Source organism: Stomoxys calcitrans, chromosome 4 (assembly GCF_963082655.1).
Source record: "Stomoxys calcitrans chromosome 4, idStoCalc2.1, whole genome shotgun sequence".
NCBI classification, from domain to species: Eukaryota; Metazoa; Arthropoda; class Insecta; order Diptera; family Muscidae; genus Stomoxys; species Stomoxys calcitrans.
In genome coordinates, this window is record NC_081555.1 from 144,049,974 (window position 1) to 144,065,690 (window position 15,717).

Here is a 15,717-nt window from a genome sequence, read left to right on the forward strand (position 1 = left end):
TCGGTAATGCTTTTGTTTGGATTTTTTTCTTTTCTATTTTTTTGCTTTCGGTTTTTTCACAATATATGTCTTATAATAAAAATTGGAAAACAAAACTATCATAATAACATTCTCCGCCAGCACGGCCCATAGCCAAGTCCTGGAGAGATTACACCAATTGTTTGTCAGGGGAACTATTACTTTCAAGCAATAATAGACAAATTGCAATAGTTGGAATTGTGTTAGATGTTTCTTCCATCGGCTCAGATTGATATTGAGCTTTAGAGAAGCCAATAAATAATAGAAGTACATGATCATGTGAACCAGTGTATTTAGATATCCGACGATTGTAAATTGGGAACCTGAAAGAAAACAAATGAAATTACGCTTTAGTACAATTTTATGGATATTTCCGTTCAATAATGTATTCGGCATGAAGTCAAACACTACGTGCGAAGAAAATGCCAAATGAAAGTGTTAATGTAAGTGTTTAAGATATCATATTTGGTGATCAGTTTATAAAGTAGCTATATAAAACCAGTAACGAAAGGCAAAAATCAGGCGGGGCCAACCATAAAATACCCTACACCACAAAGTCTTCGTACTACTTTTAATATATATAACCTACTAGCTGACCCGGGCGCGCTACTCTGCGCCTTCTTTTACTTTAGATGGAACAAAAGTTTCCTTGGAATATTTATTTTCGACAATTAAAGATCTTTTAGTGAAATACCATGCTAACTTGATTAACAGTTTAACAATATACAGCGGTCAAAAAAAGTATTCATCATTCAATGTTTTTTTTTAATAAGTCTACAAAAGACAATTGGAATAAAAACATATTAAACTAATGATGCAGTAGTGCTTGTGTGATATATATGTACACAATTTCATTGTTTTTAAAGAAAAAAATAGTATTTATTGGAACAAAAAGGGCCATTTTACATTACATTAATACTTTGTTATTCGACCACCGCGTCTTATAACTTCTTTTAAACGGTTTGACATCGATTGGACTAATTTAGCGGTTATATTTTGGTCTATATTAGTCCATTCCTCCATTATCACCTGTTGCATTTGACTCTTGCTCGAAAAATTGCGCGTTCTCAATTTGCGTTCGAGATGTTCCCAAAGATGTTCAATTGGGTTCAAGTCGGGACTTTGAGGAGGAGTTTTAATGACTTTGGGGCAGTTATACAGCATCCACATCTTGGTATTTAAAGCAGAATGTTTGGGGTCATTATCTTGATAATATTGAAAGTTATTACCAAGCCCAAGTTTTACAGCACTATCTTTTAAATTCCTCTTTAAAATGTCAATGTAATACTTATGATCCATTACTCCATTAATAATTTCAAGATTTCCCGCTCCTGAAGCCGCCATACACCCCCAAACCATTAAACCACCTCCACCATGTTTTACAGTAGCAACTGTGTTTCGTTCTTCAAGCTCTGTATTTGGTTTTCCGTACACTATGACCTTTCCATCGCACCCAAAAAGATTAAACTTGCTCTCGTCTGCAAAAATGACTATTTTCCAAAATGATTCGGGCTGTTTTACATACATTTTTGCGAAGTTTAGCCTTTTCACTCGGTTTATTTTATTTATAAAGGGCTTCTTACGTGCAGTTCTTCCTCTGTAACTATGCCTTTTGAGTGTATTTCGAATTGTTTGTGTAGTAACTTCCTTCTCTAAATATTCCATAGTGTTTTTACGAAGAATGGTCGCATTTGTCATCGGAGTTTTCTGAACTTGCCGCACTAGCCAACGCACATCTCCAACTGAAAGTGCTTTTGGTCGACCAGATCTTGGTTTATTGTCAACCGTTTTCGTTTCTGTCCACTTTCTGATGATGGATTGTATAGTAGATCGTGGTCTATTTAATATTTCACTGATAGTTTTTTGAGTTAAACCATTCCTGTGGTGTTTTATTATCAAAACTTTTACCTAATCAGAAACCTCGTTTTGCTTACGACCCATTTTGACAAAAACTATATTTTCAATGAAATTAAATATTTGCTGTCAAGGGCAAAGCCTCCTTTACTAAATAAAACAGAAAAGGGGGATTCCCAAATAATATTTGAATTTGACTTTGATGATAGCACATCAATGATGAATACTTTTTTTGTCCTGTTTTTGGTGTTATTATATAAAATTGCATTTTTTGCGCTAATTAAATTTATTTTTTGAATTTATTTTAAAACATATTACGAAAAATAAACTATTGCATAAAACTGCATTATTTGTTTACTTTAAATTTTCTTCAATTACCCAAAATAAGTGAATTTATTATCAATTTTGCTAATGATGAATACTTTTTTTGACCGCTGTAAGTTTGGATGTAAGGTGTACTCCATTCTTGAAATACTTCATTTCAGCCCGATATTTTCATGATGTCTGATTTAGTGGTGGTTTTCGGGGGAAGGGTGGTCCCCCAGATACTTGACCCCGAAAAATATCAGCGTCGTTCTCTTCTCTCAAATACCATTTATTTAAACCCCATATTGCCATTGGCTTAAGAGGAGTTTACAGGATGAGGCGTCCCCCAAACACATGGCCCCAAAATAGGTTATCAAATTCGTTTTCTAATCTCAAATACCTTTCATTTGAGCCATATATTGGCATGGCCGAACAATTTTTTCCCTTTGGTGATGTTTTGGGAAAGGGGTGATGCCCTAAATACATGGTCCTGCATTTGGATATCAAATTCGTATTCTACTCCTAAATACCTTTATGTGAGCTCCATATTGCGATGGTCAGTAAAAAATTGCTGTTTGTGGGGTATTTTGGAAAAGGAGTAGACCCCCAGAATTTTGGTCCCGAAAATGGGTATCAATTCTTGCTCTACCCCCCAATACCTTTCATTTAAGCCCCACACTGTCATAGTCAGTAAATATGCCCGATTTAGGGGTGTTTTGGGGAGTTGTGTGGTCCCCCAAATTCTAAGCCCTGAAAATATATCAGCAACGTGCTCTATTCTCATATATCTATAAATCATTTGTTTGAACCCCATATTGCCATTGACCTCAAAATTGGATATCAAATTCGTTTTCTAATCTCATATAAACTCCTTATAGCAAAAGTCAGCAAATATGTCCGGTTTGGGGTATTGGCCCCAAAAACTATGAATATTTAGTTCCACTCTCTTTAAGACCCAAATTGTCTTGGTGAGCAAATTTGTCCTATTTGGGGGTTGTTATGGTGGTGGGACGTCCGCTAGACAGTTGGCTCCTAATGTTAATATAAGATACGTGGTGTACTCCCACATACCTTTAATTGGAGCCTCATATTTCCATAGTCGGCAAACGTGACCGGCTTGGGGGGTGTTTTGGGGGATGGGCGGCCACTCAGTGATTTCGCCTTGAAAATATAAATCGGATTCGTGTTCCACTTTAAAAACCGTCTTATTTGAGCCTCTTATTGCAATATTCAGCAAATATTTACTATTTGGGTGGTGTTTTGGGGGTGGGGTGGCCCCATAGGTACTTTTCCCGAATATTGATATCAAATTCGTGCTTTACTCCCGAAGACCTTTCATTTGAGCCCCATATTGCTATGGTCGTAAATTTGTCCCCTTTGGGAGATGTTTTTGGTGAGAGACGGCCCCCTCAAACACTTGGTCCCATATTTGGATATCAGATTCATATTCTACATTCAAATACCTTTTATTTAAGACCCATATTCCCCGTGGCCAGTAAATAAGTCCAGTTTGGGGGTGTTTTGGAGATTCGTATTCTACTCTCGAATACCTTTCATTTGAGTCCCATATTGCTATGGTCGGTAAATATGTCCGATTTAGGGGTGTTTTGGGGCTTGGGGTGGCCCCCCTAGCAATTGGTCCGACAATTGGATATCAGATACGTTTTCTTATCCTAAATACCTTTCATTTGAGTCACATATTGTCGTGATTGGCCTAAATATGTGTTTGGTAGGTTTTAGGGTGGGGCAGCCCCCCTAGGTATCCTATCCGAAATTTGAATACCAATTTTTTTTAGAGTACTATATGAGAGCACACAAAATTTCGCCTAAATCGCACCACCCATATCCGTGATCTGGCGTTTCTGAAATTTAGGGTAAGGGGGAGAGTCCGCCCCCCCTTCAGATATCAAAAAATTTAGTACCGTATTTTCATCACGGGATCATTATGCACCATCTGTGAAAATTTCAAGAAAATCGGTTCAGCCATTTCTGAGTCTATAAGGAACACACAAACAAACAAAGAAAGAAATTCAAAAGCCGTCTGTGCCGAATCAATTTTAATGGACCTCGGCGGATGTATCCAGATAGATTATTAAAATTCCTGTATCGAATTTCGAGCAAAGCAAATATGTTCAAAATGTAATAACTACGGTTGACAAATGACAACAAATTACCCAAAATCTGACGAACATATACATGGGAGCTATATCTAAATCTGAACCGATTTCGACCAAACCTTATGGACATTGAGGAAGTCGTCGAGGAAAGCGTTGTACGAATTTCGAATTTCGAGAGAATCGGTTAACAGATGACCATTTTATTGCTGTATAACTGCAAATCGGACGAACATATATATGGAAGCTATATCCAAATCTGAACCGATTTCTATGAAATTTACCAGTAACATTGAAAGTCGAAAGAAAATCCTGCCTGCCAAATTTCGAGAGAATCGGTTAACAAATGACCATTTTATTGCACGATTACTGCAAATCGGACGGACATATATATGGGAGCTATATCCAAATCTGAACCGATTTCTATGAAATTGAGAGTCGGAAGAAAATCCTTCCTGCCAAATTCCGAGAGAATCGGTTAACAGATGACCATTTTATTGCTGTATTACTGCAAATCGGACGAACATATGTATGGGAGCTATATCCAAGTCTGAACCGATTTCTATTAAATTCACTAGTAACATCGAGAGTCGTAAAAAAAATCCTTCTGTCGAATTTCGAGAGAATCGGTTAACAAATGGCCATTTTATTGCTGTGTCACTGCAAATCGGACGAACATATATATATGAGCTATATCCAAATCTGAACCGATTTTTATGAAATTCACCAGTAACATCGAGAGTCGTAGGAAAATCCTTCCTGTCGAATTTCGAGAGAATCGGTTAACAGATGACCATTTAATTGCGCTATTACTGCAAATCGGACGAACATATATATGGAAGCTATATTCAAATCTGAACCGATTTTTTCCTGTTTCAATAGGCTTCGTCTATAGGCTGAAAAAAATGTACATACCAAATTTGAAGACGATCGGAAGAAAATTGCGACCTGTACTTTGTACACAAATTAACATGGAGAGACGGACAGACGGGCATAGCTAAATCAAATCAGAAAGTGATTCTGAGTCGATTGGTATACTTATCAATGGGTCTACCTCTTTTCCTTTTGGGTGTTAGAAACAAATGCACTAAGATCTAATACCCTGTACCACAGTAGTGGTGTAGGGTGATTTGGGGGGGTGATTTGTGGGGGTGATTTGGGGGGGTGATTTGGGAGGGGTGATTTGGGATTTGTCATAAAAGTCATTAATGTGTTCTGTAAGTCCAAATCATGGCAACCCACACCATGACCTTAGTTGAAGGGCACATGTGTTCAGCACGTACAAGTAATGCAATGTCATTCAAATAATTAAGTTTCTTAGGGTAGAAGAATACTAATCGGGATATTGGTTAATACGGGAGAAACTTTTGGACACAGATGATGCACGGACCCCATTAACTCCAGAATCAGCGAGCTGAATCCAGAAATAAACAGGGTAGTCTACGCAAATAAGAATTTGTGGCTGGAAAACTTGGAGTAATGCACCTTATTTACAAATTTAGGCAAACTCAGGTCTCGAACCCCGATAGAAAGGATGACAGGACTGTGACTGATATGCGCCATGTTGTTCAACCGTTTATCTTTCGAGCGTCCAAATAGTAGCAAATCAACGAGAAGAGCCATTCGTCGTATCCGTGGTCTCCATGCCGATGGAGAGCCATACAAATTTTCCGTGGACTAGGTTACAAATGCCAATCGTGGCGCCAAGTTATCCAAGTCGTTGGGCTAAGACGGAATCTCTACACTGATGCTGAAGAATCTGGATCTATCTGGGGTCGCGTATCGTACAACTGTCTTAAAACTATCCCTGCACACTCTTATAGTACCCGATGTCTCGAAGATGGACAGAGTGTTCCCCCACTGAAGCCTGGAGATTACCAGATCAAGGGTGAGATATACAGACCGACCTCACTTCTCTCACCAGTAGCCCAGACGCTAGAGGGACTACTCCCTCCGAACCTCGTTGGAGAATTTTCACTGGCCTAGAATCAGCATGGATTTCGAAGATTTCAGAGCACAACAACTGTTTTGCACATCATCACCGCATACATTTCTATGGCTTCAATCAGCCCAGGCCATGTGATAGGACCGTCCTCAACTATGCAAAACTGTTAAGGATATCGCCAAAACGTCCATCCATCCAGGCCTGATACGTTGAGTCACGATTTATCGGCTTGGTTGCCATTCGTTTGTGGAATTAGAGATAAGAAGATAAGATACCCCGTAGATATCTGCGACACTGTTTACCTTTTCAAATGCAATTCTGCCCATGAACATTTCATTAAGGAACTGGGGCAAACTTCTCACATATCAATGAGTGCTGTCCGATTCAATTTTAATCTCATTGATAGAGGACCTCCTTTTTATAGCCGAGTCCGAACGGCATGTCGCAGAGCGGCACCTCTTTGAGGAGAAGTTTTTACATGGCGAATCACCTCACAAATGTCGCCAGCATTAGGAGGGGATAACCACCACTGACAAATTTTCTGATTTTCCTGCCAGGATTCGAAGCCAGGCGTACAGCGTTATAGGGGTACATGCTAACCTCTGCGCTACGGTGGCCTGTTTACCTTTACCTATCCTCTATTTAACCCCGTCCTGATGACAGAGATCGAATCTTAACCGGATGATAGTACGATTACAGCATCAGGAGCCCCATCTATTGATGACATGTGAGATAGGTGCAACGTCTAGTTCATCGAACTTGCCTCTTATAGTGCTGTAAGAGATCTGAAGATATCTGGCACCAAATCTTCTGCCACATTTTTCACTACATACGCGTACACGCATGAGGTGGATAGGGAGCTGAATGTAATGGTAGATGGAGTGACAATTCCGACCATCAAGTATCTCAAAATACTTGGTGTCACAATTGACATCTCTGACAATTGACATCTCTGCGAAAAGGTCAGACATAGAAACAAGCTCTTCAAATCAGTTGCCGGCAGCATTTAAGGTGCTGACAAAAAAAGATTGTTGACCACATACAAAGCAATTAGACGGTCAGTGGTAAGTTATGCAGTGCCAGTTTGGTCTCCTCAGATAGGTGGCACGCAGTGGAATATTCAGATCTGTCAGAACGCCGCTCTTCGAACTGCGACAGACTGTCTCCACCTTCATTAGGAGACAAATATCATGCCCGTGCAAAGACACAACTACATGCTGTATAAGCAATACCTTCTGAGCAGTAATCGCAGGGACCATTCAAATCATCATTTTGTGGATAAGTACTCACCGCTCAGAAGCCTCAAGGTGGATCGTCATGATCTAGAGAGTGCGGTTCAGCGCTACAAGAGAGAACCTTTGGATCAAGCGGGATATCAAGCGGGTCCGGACAACATTCATGCAGACACGGTAGCAGATGCTCTGAATACATTGCTGGTGAATGACAATGAATGATAGATGGTCACAAAGAGGGGGCTGTGAGCATTCAAAAACTATGTGACCTCATCTAAACTTGCAGAGGTCTACTGCTGTCATTGGCTAGAACAGACGTCTTAGTCATTGTTTCCGTCATGACAGGTCACTGTCTAAACGGAAAACATGCTGACAGACTGAAGATTGCCAGCAACAACTTTTGCAGAATCTGTGAGGACATCGAAGAAGAAGAGACTATAGAACACCTTCTGTGAGTGTGTCCCGCACTAACAGTTAGAAGGAGTTCCACCTTACGTTCTCATTTCTTTGAGAACCTGCCTGATTTAGCGGATGTGAACATTCGCAAGTTATTGGGCTTTTTAAATCGATCTGGATGGTTCAACGGTAGGAACTGGAAGGCATTATCCTTCTTCTTTTCCTGTTGTATAACAATGGACGAAAACGTCTAAGTGGGTCTGATGGCAGACTACCATTTAAACCTAACCTAACCTACCTGGTGAATATTGTCCTTGGAGAATGACTGCCACCCATCGCGATACAGGTATTGAAAGGTCCTTCAATGTCAAGAAATGCTACAATTGTATATTCCTTGACAGCGAAAGAACCCTCTATGTTGCCGGCTAGGTTGTGAAGGGTTGTTTCTGTGAACTTGTCTTTACTATATGCATGCTGCTGCACTGATTCGCGATATCCACTGATCTATGCCCTAAGATATTTTTCTATCAACCTCTCAAAAGTCTTCAGCATAAAGAATAACAGACTAATAGGACGAAAATCTGTCGCCTTCTTGTGGAAAATCCTGCTTCGGAATGAAAATGGCCTATATGTCCCTGCATCCCACAGGTATGTATGACTTGCTAATACAAGCAGAGTATATTCCTGTAAGCCAAGGAACCAGTCTATCAGACACAGCTTGTAATTCAACCGGTGATTCATCAACAGCGCCTGACGACTTAAACAGTCGAAACTTCTTAACGCCCAAAGGACTTTCGTTGCATACACCATTTCCCCAATAACCTCCAACGAATGCATACCAGTGACAACCTCTTCTAGCGCCACGTTGTCCGTTGGGGAATTTCCCTGGAATCTGTACATCTTCCCTCCAACCAATGATTCTGTGTTTGTAAACGCCTTACCATATTGCATCACTGTCAATATGAAGAGCCACACATACAAGTTTTGTAGGGATGATGCCCATAACGGTTGGTGTATGAAATCAACAACGCGCGTTCACAAAATCATCACAGCTTACGAGTATTGAAAATATTTTCAACAACGCTCTTTTCATAACAATTCCAAAATTGGTGTTTTTCTATTACTGAATGCGTCCAAAGTTAAAACGTTTTTCCAACATTAGTTAAAATTCACGTGGGTCACGTAGCCATAACTTACAAGTGGACTGTTTATGTCCGAAAGTTCAATCATCAAAATACATACCTAACATCCAATTAATATAGCTGAAGCTGGCCCAAACCATTGTGGCATGATGGTAGACATGCAACACCGAAATGTGACCGTATTTTTTGGTCAAAACAAAGAATACCTGAAATGAAATTAAGGCACACTTGCATAATTTTAAATTTTAAATATTGATGTGGTTGTTTTACTCACTGTGTCGAAGCAGTCGGCAACTTTGTTTAGAAAATAAAGAAATCCCATTCTCCGGAGACCCATAGTTTCTTCACTAGTCTCCTCATGGTCAAATGCCATACAACTCCATGAATATTTGGGGTGAAATAAAAAATATTTCGTAGTCTAAAAAGAGGAGATATAATTTGGATGTGGAAAGATAAATAAGAAAAAATTCATTAAATTCGGCCGGGCCGATCTTTGGATACCCACCTACTCGGGTACATATGTTAGATAACTTATGCACCCGAATTCGACACAGACATTGAGTGGTCTACTTAATATAAATAAAGCTCTTATGAGCTTCAGATCCTTAATCGGCATATCGGTCTATATGACAGCTATATCTATATATAGTCCGATCCGAAACATATTTGGGACGGATTTCAGGAGACCTAAAACTACCCATAGTTTAAAATTTCAGCGAAATCGGATAAAAATTATAGCTTTTATGGGCTTCAGACCCTAAATCGCCAGATCGGTCTATATGGCGGCTATATCTAAACATAGTCCGATCTGAACCATATTTGGGTCCAATGTTGGAAGGCGTAAAACTACTCACTGTTTCAAATTTCAGCGAAATCGATTAAGAAATAATGCTTTTATGAGCGTCAGATATTTATTTGGAGATCGGTCTATATGGCAGCTATATCTATATATAGTCCGATCAGAACTATATTTAAGTCAGATGTTGGGAGGCTTAAAAAAACCCAATATTTTAAATTTCAGCGAAATCGGGAAATAAATAACGCTTTTATGGGCTTCAGACCCTTTATCGGGCGAACGGTCTATATGGCAGCTATATCTAAGTATAGTCCGATCTGAACCATATTTAGGTCAGATGTCGGGAGGCTTAAATTAACCCACTGTTTCAAATTTCAGCGGAATCCGGTAATAAATAAAGCTTTTATAGCCTTCAGACCCTTTATGGGGAGATGGGTCTATATGGCAGCTATATCTAAGTATAGTCCAATCTGAACCGTATTTAGGTCAGATGTCGGGAGGCTTAAAATAACCCACTGTTGCAAATTTCAGCAAAATCGGGTAGTAAATAAAGTTTTTATTGTCTTCAGACCCTTTATCGGGAAATCGGTCTATAGCTACCATATAGTCCGATCTGAACGATATTTGGGACAGTTGTCGGGAAGCGTTAAGCTACTCACTGTTTCAAATTTCAGCAAGTTCGGAACGAACAGACACGATAAAGGGTCTAAGCGTAAAAATCTAAGACGATCTAGCCATGTCCGTCCGTCTGTCTGCTGAAATCACGTTTCAGTCTTTAAAAATTGAGAAATTGAGCTGAAATTTTGCACAGATTCTTTTTTCGTCTATAAGCAAGTTAAGTTCGAAGATGGGCTATATCGGACTATATCTTGGCATAGCCCCCATATAGACTGATGCGTCGATTTAGGGTCTTAGCCCCATAAAAGCTAAATTTATTGTCCGATTTTGCTGAAATTTGGGACAGTGAGTTATGTTAGGCCCCACGACATCCTTCGTCAATTTGGCCCAGATCGGTCCAGATTTAGATTTAGCTGTCATATAGACCGACCCTCCGATTTAGGGTCTTGGGCCCATAAAAGCCACATTTAGTGTCCGATTTTGCTGAAATTTCTGACAGTGAGGTGTGTTAAGCCCTTCGACATCCTTCGTCAATTTGGCTCAGATCGGTCCAGATTTGGATATAGCTGTCATATAGACCGATCCTCCGATTTAGGGTCTTAAACCCCTAAAAGCCACATTTATTGTCCGATTTTGTTGAAATTTGGGACCGTGAGTTGCGTTTGGCCCTTCGACATCTTTCTTCAATTTGGCCTTGATCGGTTCAGATTTGGTTATAGCTGCCATATAGACCGATCTCTCGATTTAGGGTTTTGGGCCCATAAAAGGGGCATTTATTGTACGATGTCGCCGAAATTTGGGACAGTGAGCTAGGTTATGCCCATCGACATACTTCTGAAGTATGGCACAGATCGGTTCAGATTTAGATATAGCTGCCATATAGATCGATCTCTCGGTTTTTGGTTTTGGGGCCATAAGAGGCGCATTTATTGTCCGATTTTGCCAAAATTTGGGACGGTGAATTGTGTAAGGCCCTTCAACATTCTTTTGTAATTTGGTCCAGATCGGTGTAGATTTGGTTATAGCTGCCATATATACCGATCTCTCGATTTGAGGCTATGGACCCATAAAAGGCGCATTTATTGTCCGATTTTCCCAAAATTAGAGATAGTGAGTTGTGTTAGGCTCTTCGACATCCTCCTTCAATTTTGCCCAGATCGGTTCAGAATTTGATATAGCTGTCATATAGACCGATCACTCGATTTAAGGTTTTGGGGCCATAAAAAGCACAGTTATTGTCCGATGTCGCCAAAATTTGGCACAGTGAGTTGTGCTAAGACCTCTGACATCCTTCTTTAATTTTGGCCAGATCGGTCCAGATTTAGATATAGCTGACATATTGACAGGTGTCTCGATTTATGGTTTTGGGTTCATAAAAGGCGCATTTATTGTCCGACTTCGCCGAAATTTGGGACAGTGAGTTGTGTTAGGCTCTTCGACATTTTTTTGCAACTTAACCCAAATCGGTCCAGATTTGGATATAGCTGCCATATAGACCGATATCTCGATTTTAAATCTTGGTCCCATAAAAGACGCATTTATAATCCGATTTTACTGAAATTTGACACACTGACTTATGTTAGGCTTTTCGACATCCATGTCGTTTATGGTTCGGATCGGTTTATTTTTAGATAAAGCTACTAAAAAGACCAATATTTTGTTTTACACAATTGAACAATGACTTGTACTTATTAGTATTTGGTCCAAATCGGAACATATTTCGATATTTCTGCTATGGGACATAAAGTTTGCAATTTTCACCGGATTTTGATAAAAGGTGGTTTACATATATACTCGAGGTGGTGTGTATCCAAAGTTCGGCTCGGCCGAACTTAATGCCCTTTTACTTGTTAAAATATAGCAAAAGTCCATTTCCTGCGCATTTGTATACCAGTTTTTCGAAATGTTTTGATTTTTGTTGTTGCAAGCTCAAAGGCCTTGAGTAATATCCAATAATTATTTATAGTTAGAAATGTATCCATGGTGGCGGGAATCCAAAGTTCGTCACGGTCGAACGTAATGACTTTTACTGTTGTTTCCACTTGGATTTGGTGTGCTATATTTATCAGTTCGGTTTCAGTTCGGTTTCATCAATTACAATTGTTTCACAGAGTCGTGTAAGTAATGGTCTACTACATTACGACTTTAGTTTTTCTTATTTTTCGATTCTTATTTTCCTCCTACATTCGGTCTATCACTTACCGTTATAAACAAATATCCATTAAAAATCACTTGCAGGAAGTTATACAACGATATAAGCCATCTAATGTTGTATGGCTTTCGTTTAGCCATAAAAGCTGGACCGATTTTTTTCACAAGTAGTACATAGACCACTATTATAAGGGTGATAGATCTGTAACTGGTGCAGAAAGGTAAATCCCGGGTGCGAGGATCTTAAAAACAACAAAAACGGTTTCATAATTCACACAATGTTACAAAACTAATAATAAAGGCCCTTTGTTCACCTCTTCCACCAGCTGTTAAGAAATGTTCTTTTAGTTCGCCGAGCATAGTGTTGCACTATAGGATAATCGAAATGGACTAAAGGCAATGGCGACTGAAACACACAAGTCATTTGTCCAAGAATATCAAATTCACTTTTTTTTATTATTACTTTTTGGTTAACAATTCGTATTATTTATGTAAGTGTGATTTATTGTTTCATAAATATTTATAAATTTCGAAAAGAAAGCTTTGAAGTGCAGCTTTACGTCACATGGATTACTGTGAGCTGAGAAGGCACACAGCTCTTCTCGCAGGTTTATTAAATGAAATACTCAATGACCCCATTGTATTGAATTGAAAAACCAAGAATGCCTTAAGCCCTTGAAAAAAAATGTTCTCGGCAATACCCCTTTGAAAGCTTACCAGTGAATAAATCAACTATATGGGTGATATATGCAAGACTTGATAATGGAATATTTTGAATTCAACATACATATGACGAGCATACATTTTACATGGATTCATTGTCAAAGAATTTTCAACGAAACAAAAAACTATCAGATAATTTAAAGAAATATAACAAGTAAAAGTGTGCAAAGTTCGACCTGGCCGAATCTATATACCCACCACCATTGATCGCATTTGTCATATTCTATGCGCGGTATCTCTGTTTAGGCAAACAAAGAATATCAAATAAGAACTGTTAAGCCATTGCAGCAATATAAAGTTATAGTCCGATTCGGACCATAAATGAATGCTGAACATTGTATTGGGTTGCCCAAAAAGTAATTGCGGATTTTTCATATAGTCGGCGTTGACAAATTTTTTCACAGCTTGTGACTCTGTGATTGCATTCTTTCTTCTGTCAGTTATCAGCTGTTACTTTTAGCTTGCTTTAGAAAAAAAGTGTAGAAAAAGTATATTTGATTAAAGTTCATTCTAAGTTTTATTAAAAATGCATTTACTTTCTTTTAAAAAATCCGCAATTACTTTTTGGGCAACCAATAGAAGTCATTGTGTAATATTTCAGTTCATTCGGAGAAGAATTGCGCCTTGTAGGGGCTCACGAAGCAAAATCGGGAGATCGGTTTATATGGCAGCTGTTTCAAGCTATTGATCGATTCGGATCATATTGAACAAGTATGTTGAAGGTCACGAGAGAAGCCATTGTACAAAATTTCTGCCAAATCGGATGAGAATTGCGCCCTCTAGAGGCTCAAGAAATCAAGACCCAAGATCGGTTTATATTGCAGCTATATCAAAACATTGACCGATTTAAACTATACTTAGCACAGTTATTGGAAGTCACAACTCAAGTCTTTGTTCCCCATTTCAGCCATATCAGATGAAAATTTAGGCTTCTAGGGGCTCAAGAAGTCAAATCCGAGGATCGATTTATATGGGGGCTATATCTGTTTATAGACCGATTCGGATTATACTTGGCTTGTATGTTGGAAGTCATATCTCAAGCCTTTGTTCCAAATTTTAGCCAAATCGGATGAGACTTCTAGGGGTTCATGAAATTAAATGCGGGATCGGTTTATAAGGGGGGGCTATATCTGTTCATAGACCGATTCTGATCATACTTTGCATGGATGTTGAACGTCATGACACAAGTCTATTTTTTCTAAATCTTAGACAAATTAAGTTTTCTAGGGGCTCAAGAAATTAAATCCGGGATGGGCTTATATGGGGGCAACATCCAAATCTAAACCTATGCGGCCCATTTTTGGTTCGGATGTCGACGGGTGCAATAAAACACACTTTTCTGAGTTTCAGCTAAATCGGGTAATAAATACGCCTGTTATGGACTTAAGACCCTATATCGGCATATCGGTCTATATGGCAGCTTTATCCTAATATTGTCCAATTTTTAACGACTGTCCGGACACACGGACATCGTTAAATCGTCTTAGAATTTGACAATGACAATCAGAAATATATATACATTCTATGGTCGGAAATGGATATTTCGATGTGTTACAAACAGAATGACTAAATGAATATACCGCTATTCTATGGCGATGTGAAAAAAAAAGATTTTTCTTTAAAAGAAATATTAGAAATTTTGGAGCTTTTCCTAAGAAGTGCAAGTGCTACATATTTATACCCTACACCACTACTGTGGTACAGGGTATTATAACTTTGTGAATTAGTTTGTAACACACAAAAGGAGGAGAGATAGACCCATTGATAAGTATACCGATAGCTATGTCCGCCTGTCTGTCTGTCCGTCCGTCCGTCTGTCTATCCATATTAATTTGTGTACAAACTACAGGTCGCAATTTTCATTCGATCGTCTTCAAATTTGGTATGGGCATGTTTTTCGGCCTTGAGACGAAGCCTATTGAAATTGGAAAAAATCGGTTCAGATTTCGATATAGCTTCCATATATGTGTTCGTCCGATTTGCATTAATACAGCATTAAAATGATCATTTGTTAACCGAGTTTCTCCAAATTTGGCATGAAGCATTTTCTTACTTCCAACACAACTGGTGAATTTTATAGAAATCGGTTCAGATTTGGATATAGCTCCCATATATATGTTCGTCCGATTTGCAGTAATACTGCGATAAAATTGTCATTTGTTATCCGATTCCCTCGAAATTTATCAGGAAAGATTTTCTTATGTCTCTCGATATTAAAAGCGAATATTATAGAAATCGGTTGAGATTTGGATATAGCTCCCATATATATGTTCGTCCGATTTGCAGTAATACTGCGATAAAATTGTCATTGTTAACCGATTCTCTCGAAATTTATTAGGAAAGATTTTCTTATGTCTCTCGATATTAAAAGCGAAATTATAGAAATCTGTTCAGATTTGAATATAGCTCCCATATATATGTT

The 15,717-nt window shown here is 38.7% G+C and overlaps 1 protein-coding gene across 1 annotated transcript in view; it reads right to left on the reverse strand.

Moving 5' to 3' along the window:
* Window positions 1–13,005, reverse strand: part of LOC106092386 (elongation of very long chain fatty acids protein AAEL008004-like) — a 13,007-nt gene extending 2 nt beyond the window's left edge. Inside the window, exons 1-5 of the mRNA XM_013259231.2 lie at window positions 12,887–13,005; window positions 12,624–12,814; window positions 9,282–9,425; window positions 9,108–9,213; window positions 1–341 (exon numbers count right to left, since the gene is read on the reverse strand). The exon at window positions 1–341 is cut by the window's left edge and continues 2 nt beyond it. Coding sequence (XP_013114685.1) covers window positions 34–341; window positions 9,108–9,213; window positions 9,282–9,425; window positions 12,624–12,814; window positions 12,887–12,932 — 795 coding nt within the window. The 5' untranslated portion in view covers window positions 12,933–13,005 and the 3' untranslated portion in view covers window positions 1–33. The remainder of the gene's footprint in view (window positions 342–9,107; window positions 9,214–9,281; window positions 9,426–12,623; window positions 12,815–12,886) is intronic.
* Window positions 13,006–15,717: the final 2,712 nt, after the last annotated feature.